Source organism: Crocuta crocuta, unplaced genomic scaffold, assembly GCF_008692635.1.
Source record: "Crocuta crocuta isolate KB4526 unplaced genomic scaffold, BGI_CrCroc_1.0 scaffold55, whole genome shotgun sequence".
Lineage (NCBI taxonomy): Eukaryota > Metazoa > Chordata > Mammalia > Carnivora > Hyaenidae > Crocuta > Crocuta crocuta.
In genome coordinates this window covers 996,055-1,016,276 of record NW_027530512.1, presented here as the reverse complement: position 1 = coordinate 1,016,276, position 20,222 = coordinate 996,055, and the positions used below count along the sequence as shown (strand labels likewise).

The following is a 20,222-nucleotide window of genomic DNA, read 5'->3' as shown; positions in this document are numbered from 1 at the left end:
TTTTTAATTATTTCTGAGAGAGAGAGAGAGAGTGTGTGAACAGGGGAGGGTCAGAGAGAGAGAGACACAGAATCTGAAACAGGCTCCAGGCTCTGAGCTAGGTGTCAGCAGAGAGCCTGACACAGGGCTCGAACTCATGAATCGTGAGATCATGACCTGAGCCGAAGTCGGACGCTTAACCGACTGAGCCACCCAGGCACCCCTTTTGCCAGTTTTTAATACATGACTTATTTCCTTGTAGAAACAATTTGATCTGTAATGGGCTCAGCCTGAAATCACTTGCCGAGACGGTTTTGAACTTTCCACTTGACAAGTCCCTTCTGCTTCGCTGCAGCAACTGGGATGCCGAGAATCTTACAAAGGACCAGGTACTTCTTTTTTGTTTGTTTGTTTAAGTTTTTTAGTTTATTTATTTTGAGAGAGAGAGCACAAGTGAGTGAGCAGGGGAGGGGCAGAGAGAGGGAGAGAGAGAAAGAATCCCAAGCAGCTGCCAGCACAGAGCCCTACATGGGGCTCAGTCTCACGAACCATGAGATCATGACCTGAGCCAAGATCAAGAGCTGGACACTTATGCGACTGAGCCACCCAGGTGCCCTGAGGACCAGGTACTTCTTACCAGAGTAGTTACAGAATGGAAGAACCATTGCTTATGACGTATAGTTGTTTTTAAAATTGTAATCTTCAAATGTAAGTATTGGGTGGAAATACTTTAAAATAGACTCATTGAAGATAACTGTTGTATAGTATATAAATGGTACTTAAATAGCAGAGTAAGAGTCCCTATTCTGTTTTATTTTGTTTGAGCATTTACTATATGGCAGGCAGCATTTCAGAAAATGTAATTTTTAAAATGATGAATACAAATGCATAATTAGAAAACCAAAGTGTTATAAGACTTATTATAAGAAATAGTAGTTCCCTGTCTTCCTCCCTCTCAGTGGCAACCAATTTCATTTATTTCTGGTAATTACCATTATATTTTTAAATTATGTACATATATTACTCTTTCTTATTTTTATACTGTCTTTTGACTTCTTACCATGCAAGACGTGATTTAGTACTCTTGCATTTCCTCTGTCTCCAGACAAATACTGAGTCCCTTTTCCATCGTCCCAATATAGGTAGATCATCATTTTCATCAGATTAATATCTACTCATGTTGATATTATTGATAGCTGAGCCACATAGTAAGCTGCAGTTAAGTTTTTTCCTTACACAACTTTTTGTTTTCCTAGGAGTAATAATTGTACTTCTGTTTGGTTTGTTTTCTATATACCTGTTAACTCTTTCAACCCGACTCTTTAACGGAACCCTCCATCTTTTCTCGACTGGTTCAGACACAGGAGGTGACTTACTTCTCTTGCTTTCCCTTGGAGCTGTCCCTTCCAGAGCCCTCTGTCACCCTGCTCCTTTCAGGAGCCCTGCCACCTTGCTGTGACCCTGGAATCTGCATTTACCCTCAGCCTGGGGATTCCCTTCACCTTTCTTCTGCAGTGATCCTCTGTCTTCCAAATTCCATGTCTTTTCCCTTTCTTATCTTGGGGTACATTAAGAAAGGGAGCATGGGAAGTTAATATATGACACCTCGTGTGTCTGAAAAGATACTGGCTTCCCTCTATTAACTGATAGTTTGGCAGAGTACAGTATTTTTCAGGGTGAAAATCATTTTCCTTCAGAAATTTAAAGGTAAGGTTCCCTGTCTTACAGCTTCCAGTATTGATACTAAGTATATCACTTGTTTTTCTTTCTGGAAAATCTTCACTTTATTTATTAAAATCCATGATGATATAAATTAGTGTGGGGTATTTTTCATTATAGCATTAGATTTCAGTGGACCCTTTCAACCCGGAAGCTCATGTCTTTTAGTTCAGGGAATTGTTCTCATAATATGTCTTTGAAAATATCCCTCCCTTCTGTTTCTAGAACTCATATTATTTGGATATTGGACCCTTGAATTGATCGGCTGATTTCCTAAGAAAAAGATTTTCTCTCTGATTTTTCTATCTGTATTTTTTATTTTATCTCTTGGGAAATTTCCTCAAATTTGCCTTCTGACATTTCTATTGAATTTTTAACTATCCCTATCATAATGTTAAGTGACAAGAGATTCTTGGTCTCCTCTGAATATTCACTTTTAAAATAACTTATTTTTTGTTTAGTGGATATAGTATCTACTATTATCTTAGAATATTAAGGATTTCCGAGGTTTTCTTCTGCTTCCTGTATTGCTTTGTTTTCCTCTGAGTTCCTTATTTGAAAGGTTTGATTTGGTCTTTGACTTTCACATTAAAGATTTTTCTTGGGGCGCCTGGGTGGCTTAGTCGGTTAAGCGTCCGACTTTCACTTAGGTCATGATCTCGTGGTTCATGGGTTCGAGCCCCGCGTCGGGCTCTGTGCTGACTTCCAGCTCAGAGCCTGGAGCCTGTTTCAGTCTGTGACTCCCTCTCTCTCTGACCCTCCCCTGCTCACGCTGTCTCTCTCTCTCCTAGAAATAAATAAAAAAAAAATAAAAAAATAAAAAGATTTTTCTTAAATGTTTAGATCCTTGGCTGTCCATTCATACTTAAGGACACAATTAAAAAGCTGTTTGGGCACATCAGCTGATGAATGCATAAATAAAATATGGCATAGCCTTACAATGGAGTATTACTCAGTACTAAAAACGGTACATACTCTGACAGGGATGGGTCTTGGAAACATTATGTTAAGGGAAAGGAGCCATTTGCAAAAGATCACATTTTGCGTGACTCCATTTTTGTGAAATGTTTCAGAATATACAAATCTATAGACACAGAAAATAAACTAATGGTTGCCCAGGGCTGGGAGAAGTGAAGAATTACTGCTAATGGGTATAAGGTTTCCTTTTAAGGTGATGAAAGTGTTCTAACATTGATTATGGTGAATGGTCGCACAATTCTGTACGTCTGTTGAAAATCCTGAATCTTGTACCGTATGTAAAAGACATTTTTGGAACAATTGGAGACATTAGACTAGAACTGTATGTTATTGTATTTTTGCCACTGTTAAAGTTCTTGGGTGTGGTAATAGTGTGATTATGGTAGAGGAATGTTCTTGTCTTAAGAAATAGACACTGATGTATTTAGAGAGGAAGTACCATAATAGCTGCAACTTAATGCTGAAATGTGTTCAGCCAAAAAAAAAAAAAAGTGTGTGGTGTCCATATTATAAAGAGATAAAGTAAATGTTGACAATTGTGAATGTCAGGGGGCATTATTATTATTTTAACGTTTCTTTTTTTTAATGCAGTAACTTTTTTTAAAAATTTTTTTAAATTTTTTTTTTTATTTATTTTTGAGAGAGAGATAGAGACAGCGTGATCAGGGGAAGGTCAGAGAGAGAGGGAGTTACAGAATTTGAAGACAGGCTCCAGGCTCTGAGCTAGCTGTCAGCACAGAGCCCAATGCGGGGCTTGAACCCATGAACTGTGAGATCATGACCTGAGCCGAAGTTGGACGCTCAACCGACTGAGCCACCCAGACGCCCCTATTTTAACTTTTCTGTGAGTTTGAAAATCTTAAACCTAAAAAGTTAAGGAGGAAAAGTTAATTGCTATCAAATTTGAAACCAAGTTGGTGATCCTTATTGTGAGAATTCAGAATTTCCAAAGTTTCTTATTCATGCTTTATTTTTATGTTTATTTTTTGTTCTAATTATGAACATAATGCTAAATGAGATCTTAGAAAATATAGAAAATCATATTTAAATTTTAATTTTTTTAATGTTTATTTATTTTTGAGAGAGAAACAGAGCATAAGTGGGCAGAGAGAGGGAAACAGAGAATCTGAAGCAGGCTCCAGGCTCTGAGCTGTCAGCACAGAGCCTGATGTGGTGCTCAAACCCATGAACAGTGAGATCATGACCTGAGCCAAAGTGAGATGCTTAACCAACTGAGCCACCCAGGCGCCCCTTAAATTTGCATTTTAAAAAATGGAGAACACAGCAAATATGGCCAGTACTTTTGGGCCAGTGGGCTTTATTATCAGTACCTACAGATTAATAGTCATATATCAGTAACTGGAAATCTTTTTTCTCAGGGTACTCAGTTTCTCCAGAGATGAACCAACTAGTCTTCTGCCTAAGGGGTATAAGTCCCCCTGCTTATATTCTGGTAGATGAGTGGGGAAAGGTGCTGATAGTTTTACCAGTCATTATGTAGACTTTACTATAATCCCTTTTTCAGATGACACTTTGCTCCCACCGTGTACCAGACCTGGTATTACTAGATCCAGGTCCTTTGTGAGTTAGCCCATTATATGACTTAAACTTTACTCTTTGGAGGGTTAGAGGAGTAATTGCCAGCCCTGTGGTATAAAGAAGATCTAGGGTTCTTTTTTTCTTTTAAGTTTATTTTTATTTATTTTGAGAAAGAGATAGAGAGTAAGCAGGGGAGGGGCAGAGAGAGGGGGGGAGGCAGAATCCCAAGTGGGCTTTTGCCATCAGTGCAGAGCCCAGTTTGGGGCTTGACTTCATGACCTGAGATGAAATCAAGAATTGGGCACCTAACCAACTGAACCACCTAGATGTCCCTGGTTCTAAGTGTTCTTTATGGAGACTTTCACCTTGTTTGCATGTTCTCACCCCTGCTTGTACCCTTACTTTCACAGATACCTGATGCTTCCCATTCCTTATGCTTTGCAGTTCTCTGTGGCTCAAATTAGCTTAATTCTTGGATTTTTGGCTTACTGTAGACCTAGGTTTTAGCCTTCTCTTATTTTCCGAGTCAGTCACTGCTTGTTCACCCTTCGAAAATGTTTTTGGAAAGATTTAGCACAGCTGGTCCCTTATGGTTAATATCCTCCCTGAGATATTTTTGAGAGTTTTGGGAATCAAATTATCTGAATTTGTTTTTTGCAGCTGTTTCTGACTTTCTATGACCCTGAGTAAGTCACTTCTTTGTGCCTTGGTTCCTTCCTTCCTTTCTTCCTTTCTTTTTTTAACAATTTTAAGGTATAACTAACACACAGTAAAATTCAGCCATTTAAAGTACATATTTGGGGGCCTGGCTGGCTCAGCCAGTAGAGCATGTGACTCCTGATCTCAGAGATGTGAGTTCAAGCCCCACATTGGGCATGGAGTCGCCTTAAAAAAAAAGCATACAAATCAATGGATTTTAGTATTTTTGCAGAGTTGTATAACCATCACCACAATCTAATTTTATAACATTTTTGGGGTGCCTGAGTGGCTCAGTCAGTTGAGCTTCCATCTCAATTTCGGCTCAGGTTATGATCTCACAGTTTGTGAGATTGAGACCCATGTTGGGTTCTGTGCTGACAACCCAGAGCCTGCTTGGGATTCTCTCTCTCTCTACCTCTCTCTCTCTCTCTCTCTCTCTGCCCCTCCCCAGCTCGCACTCTCTCAAAATAAACAAACATTTAAAAAAAATACTTAAAAAACATTTTTATCACCCCAAAAAGAAACTCCATACCCATTAGCAGTCACTTCCCATCCTATCCCGCTCCTCCTCCCACCACTAGGCAACCACTGATCTACCTTTTGTCTCTATAGATTTGTCTGTTTGAGACATTTCATATCAATGGAATCATATAATATTTGATCTTTTGTGATTGGCTTAACTTACCATGTTTTTGTGGTTTATACATGTTATAACGTTTATTGGCACTTCATTTCTTTTTATTCTAAACAATATTGTATGGATATACACTACATTTTGTTTATCCATTCATCAGTTGGTAGAGATTTGCATTGGTTTCAGTTTTTGGCTGTTATGAAAAATGCCACTATGAATATTTGTGTATAAAATCTTGTGTGGACACATGTCGTAAGTTTTTACTTCTCCTGGGTATATACTTAGAAGTGGAATTGCTGGGTCATGAACTTTATGTTTCACTGTTTGAGGAACTGCCAGACTGTTTTACAAAGCAACTGCACCATTTTATAGTCTCACTAGCAATGTGTGAAGGTCCCAATTTTCTGCATTTTCACCAACACTTGTTATTATCTGTCTTTTTGGTTAGAGCCGTCCTAGTAGGAATGAAATGGTGTTTCATTGTGGCTTTGATTTACATCTCCCTAGTGACAAATGATGCTGAGCGTCGTTTCATGTGCTTATTGGCCATTTAAAAATATATTATAGAAATTATACATTATAGAATATATATTATAGAAATATCTAAATCCTTTGCTCATATTTTAATCGAGTTGTTTGTCTTTGTATTGTTGACTTTTAAGAGTTCTTTATATATTTTGGAGACTAGTCCCTTATTAGATATATAACGTGTAAATATTTCCTTCCATTCTTCAGGTCATCTCTTCACTTACTTGGTGGGGTCCTTTGAAGCACAAAAGGTTTTAATATTGATGAGGTCCAATTATCTGTTTTTTCTTTTATCATTTATATTTTTGGTCTCATATCCAAGAAATCATTGCCTAACCCAAGGTCATGAACATTTACCCCTATGTTTTCTTCTAAAAGTCTTAGATTTCAGCTCTTATATTTAGGTTTATAATTTTTGTTTGGATCCAGCTTTATTCTTTTACATGTGGCCACCCAGTTGTCTCAACACCATTTGTTGAAAGTGCTTTGGTTTTCTTATTTGAAAACAGTTTGTTAAAAAGTCCTTTGAGCTCATCACATTCAAGCTCTGTTTCTTTGAGAGACAGCGTGCTGATAGATACGTAGATTGTTGAGTCTAGGTGGAAAATTTTATCCAAACTTGTTTATTCTAAAAGCATAACAAATCCTTCCTAATAGTATTATTTATCAGGCTTGGTTATTAAAGGTAAAGTAAAGGAATTTTAAAGTCTTTACTCTCTTTGTTGGGAAAAGCTATTGATTATAGATGTAACTACTTTTACTTATGACCAGCCTTCCTGTCACCAGTTGCTTGGGAAAATGACTTACCATTATTAAATAAATAGATTCCAGAAATGGGCCCTTGTGACTTTTCATTTGAGGCCCATGCTTGAAACCTATTTGTTTTCCTTATTTCCATATCTTATTAACAATGGTAGGTTGTTTCTGATTGACAGTTGCACAGGCCTCTTAATGAATCTTGCTTTCAGGTGTTCTAGAGGATAACCACCTCCAAAGTGAATTTCTTGTACTAGTTGTCAGACTTGTGGTAACTATCCTCACCTAAACTTGAGAAAAATCTGTCCATCAGGTTTGGCAGCAGATAGAAAGAAACTTCGCTGATTTACATATAGATTAGGATTTTTGAGCGTTTAGAGTAAGGCACTATTTTTGCTATTTTGGTTAAACACAGAGATAGGAAAGAAACCCGAAGATTCGTTATACTATTCAGTTTATTGTCGTATAGTGTGAAATGTCTCCTAATAAAAGGTTGTTGAGACGTACATGGTGCTTAGGGTATCGTACATCTTGAGTTAGAACCCTACAAGTTGTCTGCATCTTTGTGATTGAGTTGGAAATTTGGAAATTGCTTCTTTGGTTTGCCTTCCAGATTCCACTGATCTCTGACTTTTCTCTTCAGGTAATTTATGCTGCCAGGGATGCCCAGATTTCAGTGGCTCTCTTTCTCCATCTTCTTGGATACCGTTTCTCTAGGAATTCAACTCTAGACGAGAACGATGGCCCCGCGGGCTGGAGGAAAGTCTTGGAGCAATGCCAGAATGTGGTAGACCTCCCGTTCCGAAGCAAAGGAGTTAGCCGCCTGGGGGAAGAAGTTAATGGGGAAGCAGCAGAAGCCCAGCAGAAGCCAAAAAATAAGAAGTCTAAGATGGATGGAGTGATGCCAGGCAACCACCAAGGGAGAGACCCCAGGAAGCACAAAAGAAAGCCCCTGGGGGTGGGCTACTCGGCCAGGTAACTGAGTTGTTCCCTGCCTGCTAGACACTCAGAGGCCCAACTTGCGGCAAAAGGCGCGATGCCTCATCTTGGGTCTGGAGACAAGGTTGTATGCTAGGGTAGCAGAGTTGCTGTAAGGGTTAATTTTATTTTTCCTTTCCTTCGAGGACATTTGGAGCTGTCTTTTGATCTATTTGTGTATTTTCCTCCTTTCCCCCTTCTTTTACTTTTTAATTTTTAGACAGTTGGAATGGAAATAGGGAGAACTTAACCTGTCTTTGTCACTGATCCTGGTATGACCTTACTTAGACTTGGCTTCTCCAGTTATAAGTGAGGGTGTAATTATTACTCCTTCCTTGCTCGGGATAGCTGCGAAAATGAGTAACCTGAATTACCTCATACATTTCAGGAGAAATGCATCATCTGATTTCCTGTTCATTTGGTATTTGATTATTTAGAATGGCATCCAGCTCTAAGCCAATATTATTCTCTAACCAGTGAGAGTTTCTCTGTACGACTTAGGCCTTCATTGCAGAAATATGACTAATAAGTACTTTGGAGTGGAAGCTTGGTCCCTGTAGCAGAGTGCCTTTAGGAATCGGATGATTAAATTGAAGCAACTATTGTGTATGAGCCAAAAATAAACCCATGTGGCCCTCATTACTTTAGCTTGAAATTCCTTAATTTTAATTGACTTTGTTTAACCCAATGGTAACCCTGTAGAGCAGTTTCTTGGTGCTTGTTCCTGTTCACTTTCACAACAGAGCTGTGTAAATACTACGCAACTTACTCCCTGTCCGTAAATATAAAGACTAGCTAAACGAATTCATTTTTAGTTCCTAGCCCCATGCAGATGGAGGAGCAAACATGATTTTTTGCCTACTTGTTTTTTCCCATAAATGTGATGTTTGAACCTCGTATTGAGAGGAGCTGGGGTCACTCAGAAGACAGCGTGGGAAGGCACCTGGTACCTTGACCCATAGTTAGCGTTCAGTTTTAGATTAATCTCTCCCTTCCCTGCAGAAAGTCACCACTCTACGATAACTGCTTCCTCCATGCTCCTGACGGACAGCCCCTGTGCACTTGTGACCGACGGAAAGCTCAGTGGTACCTGGACAAAGGCATTGGAGGTTTGAGACTCACCTGTCCTATGTCATCTACATTTAGGTGCATGTGGGTCCCGGCAGGAGAGGGGAGAGGGACAAGGGGCAAGGAGGGATAGAAGAAGGCAGAGGAACTTGAGACAAGTGAGACGAGGGTGTTCAATCGTGACTTCTGTCTGCTAGACACTCAGAGGCCCAGCCTCCGGCAAAACGCACGACGTCTCATCTTGCGCGTGGGGAGAGGGTTGTGTGGTAGGATAGTAGAGGTGCTCCAGGGGTGACTTTCCTTTTCCTTTCCTTCAGGGACATTCGGAGCTGGCTTTTGATCTATTTGCGTATTTTTCTCCTTTCCCCCTTCTTTTACATTTTACGTTTTAGACAGTTGGAGAACTAACATAAGGAGAGCTTAGCCTAGCTTTGTCACTGATCCTGCTATGACCTTAGACCTGTAACTTCTCCAGTTATAATCGTGACCTCTGAGGGGCACAGCAGAGAACAGTTCCCATCCTGAGGGAGAGGCAGGCAAACGCTGACCTTTTTTCTTGTCTCTAAGAGCTGGTGAGTGAGGAGCCTTTTGTGGTCAAGTTACAGTTTGAACCTGCAGGAAGACCCGAATCTCCAGGAGACTATTACTTGATGGTGAAAGAGAACCTGTGTGTAGTATGTGGCAAGAAAGACTCGTACATCCGGTGAGTGTGGGGTCCAGCCACCCAGATTGTCTGCCTCTGAAGGGATTAGCCTTTGCAGCCACATACGGAACCCTCAGGGGCCTTGGGTGAATCTGTACACTTCGGCTGAAAGACTTGTCCCTGGGGGTCATCCCCGTTTTCCTGAGAACTTCCGCTGAACTCTGTGTGGCCTTGCTATAGTGTCCCCACCTATCCTGAGCCCACTTCTTGGTTCGAGAATGTAACACTCTTCTCAGTGACAGTTGGCCATGAAGAGAGTGATTCCTTTTGCTTATAGAAAGATCAGAGACCATTTCCTTCTGAAGCTGCCTTTCTCTGTGTGTTCTTATACTCCTCCCTTGAGTGGCCCCCAACTTTCTGAGCCTTGGTACCATTCGTGGGGCACAGGCATGCCTCAGATAATAGATTTCCGCTCTCTGGCTCCAGACCACCATAGTAAGGCAAATACCGCAGTAAAGTGAGTCAGGAGTGCCTGGCTGGCTCAGTCAGTGGAGTGTCACTCTCGAACTCGGGGTTGTTAAGTTCAAGCCCCACGTTGGGTATAGAGATTACTTAAAAATACAGTCTTATGGGGTGCCTGAGTGGCTCAGTTGGTTAAGTGTCCAACTTTGGCTCAGGTCATGGTTTCACGGTCCATGAGTTTGAGCCCCATATTGGACTCTATGCTGACAGCTCAGAGCCTGGAGCCTGCTTCAGATTCTGTGTCTCCCTCTCTCTCTGCCTCTCCCCCATTCGTGCTCTGTCTCTCTCTCAAAAAATAAATTAAAATTTAAAAAAATAAAATAAAATCTTAAAATAAGTAAGCAAGTGAAATGAATTTTTTGATTCCCCAGTGCATATAAAAATTACATTTACACTACACTCTAGACTGTTAGTTGTGCAATAACATTATGTCTAAAAGAACAGTGTATACATTTTAACTTAAAAGTATTTTACAGACACCTGGGTGGCTTAGTCAGTTAAGCATCCGACTCTTGATTTCAGCTCAGGCCATGATCTCGTGGTTTGTGAGTTCGAGCCCCATGTCGGGCTCTGCACTGACAGTATGGAGCCTGCTTGGCATTCTCTCTCCTTTTCTGCCCCTCCTCCACTTGCATGCTTTCTTTCTCTTTCTCTCTCTTTCTCTCTCTCTCTCTCAAAATAAAGAAATAAACATTTAAAAATATATTAAAAAATACTTTATTGCTGGGGTGCCTGGCTGGCTCAATCAGTAGAGCACATGACTCTTGATCTTAGAGTCATGAGTTTGAGCCCCACATTGGGTATAGAGGTTACATACATACGTGTACACATAGAATACTTTATTGCTAAAAAATGCTAACCATCTTCTGAGCTTTCAGTGAGTTATAATCTCTTTGCTGGAGGAGGGCCTTGCTTTGATGTTGATGGCTGCTGACTAATCAGGGTAGTGACCACTGAAGGTTAGGGTGGCTGTGGCAGTTTCTTTTATTAATTATATTTAGAGAGAGAGACAGAGCTTGAGTGGGGGAGGGACAGAGACAGAGATGGAGACACAGGACCCCAAGCAGGCTCCAGGCCCTGAGCAGTTAGCAAGAGACCATCATGGGGCTCAAACCCATGGACCGTGAGATCATGACCTGAGCTGAAGTTGGTTGCTTAACCGACTGAGCCACCCAGGCGCCCCAGCAGTTTCAAGTAAGAAGACTATGAAGTTTGCTGCACTGATAGATTCTTCTTTGACAGACATTTTCTCTGTGGCATGTGATGCTGTTTGATAGCATTTTGCCCGCAGTAGAACTTCATTCCAGGCTGGAGTCAGCCCTTTCAAATCCTGCACTGCTTTCTCAACTAAGTTTATGTAATATTCTAATCCTTTGCTGTCATTTCAACAGTATTTGCAGCGTCTTCACCAGGAGTAGATGCCACATCTCAAGAAATCACTTTCTTTCCTCATCCTTAAGTAGCAACTCCTCGGCAGCTAAAGTTTTGTCCTGAGATCACAGCAACTCAGTCCCGTCTTCAGGCTCCACTTCTGATTCTAGTTCTCCTGCTATTCCCACCACCTCTGCAGTGACTTCTTTCGCCCACGGGCTGCAGAATAGATGCTGTGCCAGCAGACACGAAAACGATATTAATGTTGTATAGCCCCATCAGAGCTCTTGGGTGACCAGGCACACTGTCAATGAATAGTAACATTTTGAAAGGATTTTTTTTTTCCTCTGAGCAGTAGTCTCGACAGTGGGCTTAAAATATTCAGTAAGGCATGTTGTAAAAAGATGTGCTGTCATCCAGGCTTTGTTGTTTCACTTAGAGAGCACAAGCAGAGTAGATTTAGCATCATTCTGAAGTGCCCTGGGAGTTTTGGACTGGTCCGTGAGCATTGCTTCCACTGCAAGTCACCAGCTGCATTGGCCCTTAGCAAGAGAGTCAGCCTGTCTTCTGAGGCTTTGTACCCAAGCACCGACTTCTCTCTAGCTCTGAAAGTCCTAGATGGCATCTTCTTCCAGTAGAAGGCTTTTTCATGCACATTGAAAATCTGTTGTTTAGTGCAGCCACCTTCGTTAATTATCTCAGCTGCATCTTCTGGAGAACTTGCTGCAGCTTCTACATCAGCACTTGCTGCCTCACCTTGTGCTTTCGTGTTGTGGAGGTGGCTTCCTTCCGTAAACTTCATGAACCAGCCTCTGCCAGCTTCAGACTTTTCTTCTGCAGCTGCCTTACCTCTCCCAGCCTTCACAGACTTGGGGAGAGTTAGGCCCTTGCTCTTCATTAGGCTTTGGCTGAAGATAACACTGAGGCTAGCTCGATCTTCTCTCCAGACAACTAACCTCTCTCCATATCCACAGGAAGGCTGTTGCTTTTGCATAGCATTTATGTGTTCACTGGAGCAGCATTTTTAATTTCCTTTGAGAACTTTTCCTATGCATTCACAAGTTGGTTAACTAGTTCCAGAGGCATAGCGTTTGGCCTGTGTTGGTTTTCCACACGCCTTCTTTACTCAGTGTAATCATTTCTAGCTTTCGATTTAAAGTGGGAGATGTGCAGCCCTTCCTTTCACTTGAGCATTTAGAGGCCATTGTAGGGTTATTAATTGGCCTGATATCAATAGCGTTGCATCTCAAGGAATAGGGAGGCCCCAGGAAAGGGAGAGAGACAGTGGACTGGCCATTTGGCGGAGCAGTCAGAACACACACATTTATCGGTTGAGTTCGCTATCTTAATGTGGGCGTGGTTCATGGTGTTCCCAGAACAATCACTGTAGTAATACCTGTGATCACGGACCACAGATCAGCATAATGAATATAATAATAATGAAACGGTTTGAAATGTTGCAAGAATTACCAAAATATGACACAGAGACACAAAGTGGGCAAATGCTGTTGGGAAAATGGGGCCAAGTAGACTTGCTTGAGGCAGGGTTGCCACAAACTTTCACTTTGTGAAAAACGGAATACCTGCAGAGTGCAGTAAGATGACGCATGCCTGTATTTAGATGACCCAAAAGCACACTTTGGGTTTTCTCCCCGGCTTCTGTGGAGTAACTCACTTTCCTACTTTCTCCTCTTACAAAGTGAGATGAATAATTGTTGCTCTTAAGAGTTTTTCCTGAGGGCCTAGTTCTCCTTAGAAAACAATGCTGGGCCTTGATGAGCCTGGAAGGAAATAGTCTGAGGGAGGGATTTCTCAGATGAAGGAAGTCGGTTGTTTCAGGTCACCAGGCTTCCATATTTAGAGGTTATCTGCTACATGCTTTGAGAGAGTTGTTTTCTAGATGTTAAAGGCCATTAGTAACTTTTTTTCCTTTCTCTAATACGCTTCCTTCTGGGAGTACAATCTTGGCAAAGGTTGTTATTAGCCTCCCTCGGCCATGGGCCCGCCGCTGACTCTTGAGAGCAGATGGTATGAACTCTCTTCTAGGAGAGAGGAAACTGAGGCACAGGTAGCTAGGCAGCCCGAGAGTGGAACAGGTAGTATTGCCTGTATGTAATCTCTGTCAGCTTGTGGTGCCCGGGGCTGCTCAGTTGTGTTTAGGCTCAGATGAGACTCCAGGGGCCCGCCTGCCAGCTCCACATGTGTCCTGTGTCATCTGCTAATGAACACTGCCTTCTGGGTGGGCTTGGCAGGAAGAACGTGATTCCACATGAGTACCGGAAGCACTTCCCCATTGAGATGAAGGACCACAACTCCCACGATGTGCTGCTGCTCTGTACCTCCTGCCACGCCGTCTCTAACTACTATGACAACCACCTGAAGCAGCAGCTGGCCAGGGAGTTCCAGGCCCCCATTGGCTCTGAGGAGGGTCTGCGCCTGCTGGAAGACCCCGAGCGCCGGCAGGTACGTTCTGGGGCCAGGGCCCTGCTCAACGCAGAAAGCCTGCCTGCTCATCGGAAGGAGGAGCTGCTGCAAGCCCTCAGAGAGTTTTACAACACAGACACCATCACGGATGAGATGCTTCAAGAGGCTGCCAGCCTGGAGACCAGGTACAGTCTACAGTTCTGGTCTAAGAAGGGATTGAGGAGTAACCCAGTGCTAACCCAGTGCATTAACCCTGACCACTTAGTGAGGTTGCTTGCTTGGGGCGGGGCGGGGGTGGGGGGGTTGTTGTACATAGCCTTGTGTTATACTGTCATATGTCTAATGGCTTAAAAATACCATGGGGCTGGGATAGTACAATCTTTCCGAGAATTTACTTTCCATAGGAGACTTGCCTTCTGTCTTGGCCCTTTTAAGGTCCTATATGTCCAGTCATTTTCATGATTAGCAGGTGAGTTCAACCGCAGTGGGGTTGTGCCTTAGAGGTTCTGTGCAGAAGTGAATCCTGAAGCCAGCACAGAAGAAGAAAATAATACTCAAAGAATACCCTCAGATCTCTGAAGTTGCCCACGAGCACGACGTGTGTGGTTTTGTGTCTCTTACCTCATCCAGATGGGTGGGAAGTGAGACCAGTGGCTTCATGTTTGCTGTCTCACCTGGACTCAGGGTACTGGCCCACTGATTGGAATATTGGCTGGAGTTGCTCTTATCATTTAAATTACTTTTCTCCTTTTCCCTTCCTTCTTTGGTTTCTCTCCTTCCCCACGAATACATGGTTGAACTTCTAGGATTTAACTCAATGTTCCTAAATGAGAAGCTTCTGGTCCTGAGAAATGAATGGGCACGTGGCTGAGGTGGAAAAACTCCTGTGTCACTTGCTATAGTTTTGCTTACCAACTGTCACTTTTCTAGAAGTCCTAGGGATTGAAATAATTGAGCTGATAAGTTCACCAAACAGATAGTGATGCTGTTTGCTTATAGAGTTTTGTTACCAAAAAATGTTAAATATGGCAACAAACAATTATCAAACAAATATCTCTGGATATCTTAATGTGTTTAACCCAGATAATAAAGTTTCTATAAATTGCCTTAATTAGTTCTTATCACAAACCCATGAGATAGGATTTAGATTTCTTACTGGTAACTGCTAGCATTATATCTTGCCTTTTTTAAATCTTTCAAAGTTAATACAATATTACTGAGTTTTATCCTCATAACTACCTTGTGAGGTTGTAGAGTAGATGTTATTTTCCAAGTTTTATGTTAGCTACCATGAACTAAATAAAGTTAAGTAACTTTCCAGGGTCCTGTGAGAAATTAAGGTTCCTTTAACCAGTTCCCAGATGTATTTGCTGAAACAGGTAAACTTCCCCTTTCACCACAGACCTTTGTAACAAATCACCTTGCCGACTTAGATAGGAGGATGCTGGACTTGGATGTCTGGGACTGAGAAGAGCTGTTTGGGGAAGGATAGGCTAGTTAGTGGCACACTGGTGAGCTAAGCAATAAATTGTCCACAGATACCCGGAGGGCGTGAGCGCTCCTAGAATGGGGGAGAGGCAGGGGGGATTGAGAGGGGGTTGTGGATGTAAGGAGGTGAACGGAGTCCATGGGGTAGTAGCTTCCTTGAGAAAATTAGTCTTTACTCATAGGAGGTAAACACACTGTTTGCGTGGCAACAGAACAGGTTTTAAGGCCCCTCGGCTGAGTTAGGAAGGAGGAAGGGATTGATTTTCTCATTAAACAGCACCAGCTGCACAACTGAATATTTCATGGGACCGAAACAGGTCTCGCGTGGATGTGGTTTGGCATTCTTTTTTTTTTTAAGGTTTTATTTTATTTTTTTTAAAGTTTATTTATTTATTTTGAGAGAGAGAAAACAGCATGAGCCGGGGAGAGGCAGAGAGAGAGAGAGGGAATCCCAAGCAGGTGTGCTCTATGCTATTAGCTCACAGAGCCAACACAGGGCTCAGTCCCCTAAACCGTGAGATCATGATTTGAGCCGAAATCAAGAGTCGAATGTTTAACCAACTGAGGCACCCAAGTGCCCCTAAGATTTTATTTATTTATTTATGTTTATTTATTTTTGAGAGAGACAGAGAGTGTGAGTGGGCGAGGTGCAGAGAGCGGGGCCAGGGACGGAAGAGCCGAAGCAGGCTCTGCACTGAAAGCAGAGAGCCTGACGTGGGGCTCGAACTCATGATCAATGAGATCATGACCTGAGCCGAAGTCGGACACTCAACCGACGGAGCCACCCAAGGTGCCCCAAGATTTTATTTTTTAAATTTTTTTATTTAAAAAAATTTTTTTAATATTTTATTTATATCTAGGAGAGAGAGAGACAGCGTGAGCAGGGGAGGGTCAGAGAGAGAGGGAGTCACAGACTGAAACAGGCTCCAGGCTCTGAGCTGGCAGTCAGCACAGAGCCCGACGCGGGGCTCAAACCCACAAACCGCAAGATCATGACCTAAGTGAAAGTCAGACGCTTAACCGACTAAGCCACCCAGGCGCCCCCCCAAGATTTTATTTTTAAGTAATCTCTACAGCCCTCATGGGGCTGTAGCTTATAACCCCAACACGAACAGCTGAAAGTTCCACCGACTCAGCCAGCCAGACAACTCCGTCTTTTTTTTTTTTTTTTTAATTGAAGTGTAGTTGACACACACACACAACATTACATTAGTTTCAGGTGCACAGCAGTGATTCAACAGGTTTATATGTTATGCCATGCTCATCACAAGTGTAGCTACCATCTGTGACCATAGAACACTATTACAGTACCATCACCTGTGTTGCCTATGCCGTATGGTTTGGCATTCTTTCTGTGAGAAAGAAGACACTAAAGAAATGTACCACCTCACCTTTTACATTCAAGTATTACAGTGCTAGAAAAAATTGGGACATGTGGGGTGGTTTAACAGCCCTATATAGATACTGAGTATGGTTCAGAATGAATAATTTAAAATTTTAATGTTTGTTTATTTTTTGAGAGAGAGAGAGAGAAAGAGAGCACGAGCAGGGGAGGGGCAGAGAGAGAGAGGGGGACACAGAATGTGAAGCAGGCTCCAGGCTCTGAGCTGTCAGCACAGGGTCCGATTCAGGGCTCGAACTCATGGGCCAAGAGTTTAAGTCCTGAGCTGAAGTCGGACGCTTAACTGACTGAGCCACCCAGGCACCCCTAGGAAAGATGTTTTAAAAACATTAAAGTAGCTGACCCTGTAGGAGTCCAGCAACCTCCTCGCACGCCCTTGCCTCAGCCCCTGGGCCCGCAGCCTGAGGAGCCATCTGTGAGACTGTCCTGGGCTTGTCTCGCTCTGACCCTTGTACTTTGTGTCTCGCCAGGATTTCCAATGAAAACTACGTCCCTCACGGGCTGAAGGTGGTGCAGTGCCACAGCCAGGGCGGGCTGCGCTCCCTCATGCAGCTGGAGAGCCGCTGGCGTCAGCACTTCCTGGACGCCATGCAGCCCAAGCACCTGCCCCAGCAGTGGTCCGTGGACCACAACCATCAGAAGCTGCTCCGGAAATACGGGGAAGACCTGCCCATCAAGCTGTCGTGATAGGTGCTCTCCTCCCAGGCAAGGACAGCTGGGACGCTGAGCCAAGGTGGGAAAGTCCCCTCTCCCCCTGTCACTGATTGTCAGAGCCTAGTGGCACAACTGAGAATGCTAACCCACACTGGTCTCTGGATGCCTCTGGTGGGGCAAGGCTGTGGCTTCACAGGGAGCTTCTGGGTTTGAATCTTAGTTGGGCAGGGTGAGAACTTTTTCCCTCCCTCTTACTGTATTTTTTGTGGACAAAAGGGCCAAAGCCTTTATTTTACTTTCCTTCTTTTGCTTCCCTTGTACAGACACAGCAAATGAAGGATTCTTCCCTGAAGTGACTTGTCAAGTTGCTCAGGTTTTTAATACATCTCTTTCCTGTACAGTGTGTTGGTTTTTCTGCAACAGGGGCCGTCAAGGATTTTAATCCCACTGGGACAGGAGGGGAGAAAACATTCTTCCAGAGGCTAGAGAGGTGAATAAGGAGCCAGATTCGTTTTTCCAGTTCAAGCTCATCTTCATTATAAATTCCTTGGCTTAATGCTCTCCCACAGCTCACCTGGTTGAGATCCATCCCCTCTAGGTCACTTCAGTTTCTTTCCATACTTGAGAATGCTCCGCTTTCCACGTCTAGGACCAAAGCAGCGACTTCCTGCCATATGCTTTCACCCGAACACTGGAGGAAATCCTTTGCTGGAAGTGGGCCTTGAAGCCGGCTGGGGCAGAGAGAAGCAGGAGCAACCATCTCTCAAGAGAACTCTGATACCTGCTCGGCTTTCCCTTTCATGCTGTTTGTTGTCTGTCTGATGCAGTCCTGTCCGGAAGTGCAAGGTTTTCAGCTTAATCCCTTTCTGAGAGGAAGATTATCTTCTGTCAGAATCAGTATCCGGCCCCTTCCGTGTTCTGTGTTCCATCAGATTTGTAACACTGACCTCTTCTAAGCACCTAATTCTCTCCTGGAGTCCTTTGGTCAGGCTGCCTTGTGAGGCTTTGTCCACCTCCCCTCAAGCCTGGGCCTCCGTTAACGTGTTCAGATGTTCAAAACGGTGATGTTTCATCTTTTTATGTGAGGCCGCCACTTTGAGCATGAAATCAAGTTTTAGTAGTGATTAGTATATTTTCTAAAGTTTTAGGAACACTTTTTTACCCTACAAGATCTTAGAAACTTGAAAAAGAATTTTATGGCCAGAATCCAACAGGAGCTGTTTTGAAATTGTGCCCGAGTTGGTGATGGTTGTCCTAACACTGATAAATAAAACTTCTAAGCACAAAGCTCACTGAATGTAAATGTAAACCTTTTTTTCTTCACAGCTTTATAGAATCGGTAACTATTCTTGGGGGAGGGGATATTTGTCCTTCAGGTGCCTGCCGTGTTGGGGGGGGCACGGTGTGTGCCCAGATGCACCACATACAGTGCGGCCTCCGCCCGTCAACGAACGGTCTCCGCGGCTGTGCACGTCTTGCGTTTTGCTTCTCTGCCCCCTCATTCCCACCTGTCCTCAAACAGGCACTCCTGGGATCTCAGCTGGAAATCTTTGAAAATGAACAGTACCAGCCACCTTGGGGAACGGATGTTTGGGGCAGTTATTAGGGGTTATTATGGGGCCTGCACGGCAGCGGCTACACCCCACGCTCAGGAGCCCGGGGTGTGGAGAATCACGGAGACTGAGGGATGGTCGTCAGAGCAGGCAGGCTTGCCACAAGGTGGCACTCATAGATTTTGCTTTATATTCATTCTTGAGAAATAGGCATTTTATACATGGTTCCTGAATATAACTGATGACTTACGTTGCCAAATCGGTGTAACTGATTTGGGGTCATTTTGGTAGGTTTACTAGGAAAACTTCTTCCTCTGAAACCTGGGAGGAGGGTGCTTTCGTTCTCTTTCCTGTGATCCTCATAAGAGGAGAGAAACACATCCGAGGTCATTTAGGTGCAGCAGTCGCTGTGGGAAGCAGGAATGGATTCTCTCAACAGAGCCTCCTGCGGCAGCAGCCAGCCTGGGGAAAGCCACCAGACTGGCACTCGACATTTCTGCTCCTTCTCACAGGTCACAGTGTAGATCTGACTCTTTATTCTCTGAGTGAGCCTTGGACCGTAACAGCCTTTCCCTAAGACAGTGGTGATCTCACATGAGACATCTTACAGGAGGCATAGTATAAAATAAATATGTATTAGTTTTTGCTGATAGAAAAGTAGCATATGTTCATTAGAGTTGAGTCTAAAAGAAGGAATGAAAATCATCTGTCTTCCCTCCTTCTAGAACAGACCTAACCTTTGCTGGTATGTCCGTAAATTTCCTTTCACTAGTTAAAAATGCATCTAATGAAAACAGAACTCAGAGTCATACATATATACAGCATGGCATCCTGGTTTTTTCCTCTCACTTAACATGGTAGCACAAGTAATTAATTTCCTGTGAAAGTAAGTTTCTAGTGGCCCTGCCTTATTTAGTTGTCCATTCCCTCACTGTTGACAATTATGGTTGTTTGAGATCCTTTGTTAATGGCAGTGATGCTGTGATGAGCTGTCTTTTGTATAAATCTTTGACCATACCCTTGATAATTTCCTTAGGATAGAATCCTACAAAGTGGCTGAGGAGGCGGGGGCTCACATTGCTGGAGCGAGGACCAATTGATACCACCTTTTAGGAGTGTATATCAAGGGAGTGCTTCTCTCTGACCCTCTAGCTCATGTCCCTGGACACTTGCTGCACCTCCGTGTGAGCAGCAGTGAGAGGACAGGGTCATGGCAAGGGCCTCTCTGAGTGTGCCCTGATCGTTTTATTTCTAGGCTGAGTCTTTTTTTCTGCTTCCCCTCTGTCT

At 43.2% G+C, this 20,222-nt stretch overlaps 1 protein-coding gene across 5 annotated transcripts in view; it reads left to right on the top strand.

The window, feature by feature from the left end:
* The window catches only part of EXD2 (exonuclease 3'-5' domain containing 2), an 86,648-nt gene extending 67,974 nt beyond the window's left edge, over positions 1-18,674 (top strand). For 4 of the 5 annotated variants that reach the window (XM_077767106.1, XM_077767104.1, XM_077767103.1 and 1 more), the window contains 7 exons: positions 242-368; positions 7,476-7,807; positions 8,813-8,919; positions 9,446-9,581; positions 13,667-14,023; positions 17,199-17,461; positions 18,032-18,674. In XM_077767106.1, the coding sequence (XP_077623232.1) occupies positions 242-368; positions 7,476-7,807; positions 8,813-8,919; positions 9,446-9,581; positions 13,667-14,023; positions 17,199-17,415 (1,276 nt within the window). In that variant the 3' untranslated portion in view covers positions 17,416-17,461; positions 18,032-18,674. Of the gene's footprint in view, positions 1-241; positions 369-7,475; positions 7,808-8,812; positions 8,920-9,445; positions 9,582-13,666; positions 14,024-17,198; positions 17,462-17,705 lie in introns of all 5 variants that reach the window. The other variant, XM_077767107.1, reaches the window with a different exon arrangement.
* The last annotated feature ends 1,548 nt before the right edge of the window (positions 18,675-20,222 follow it).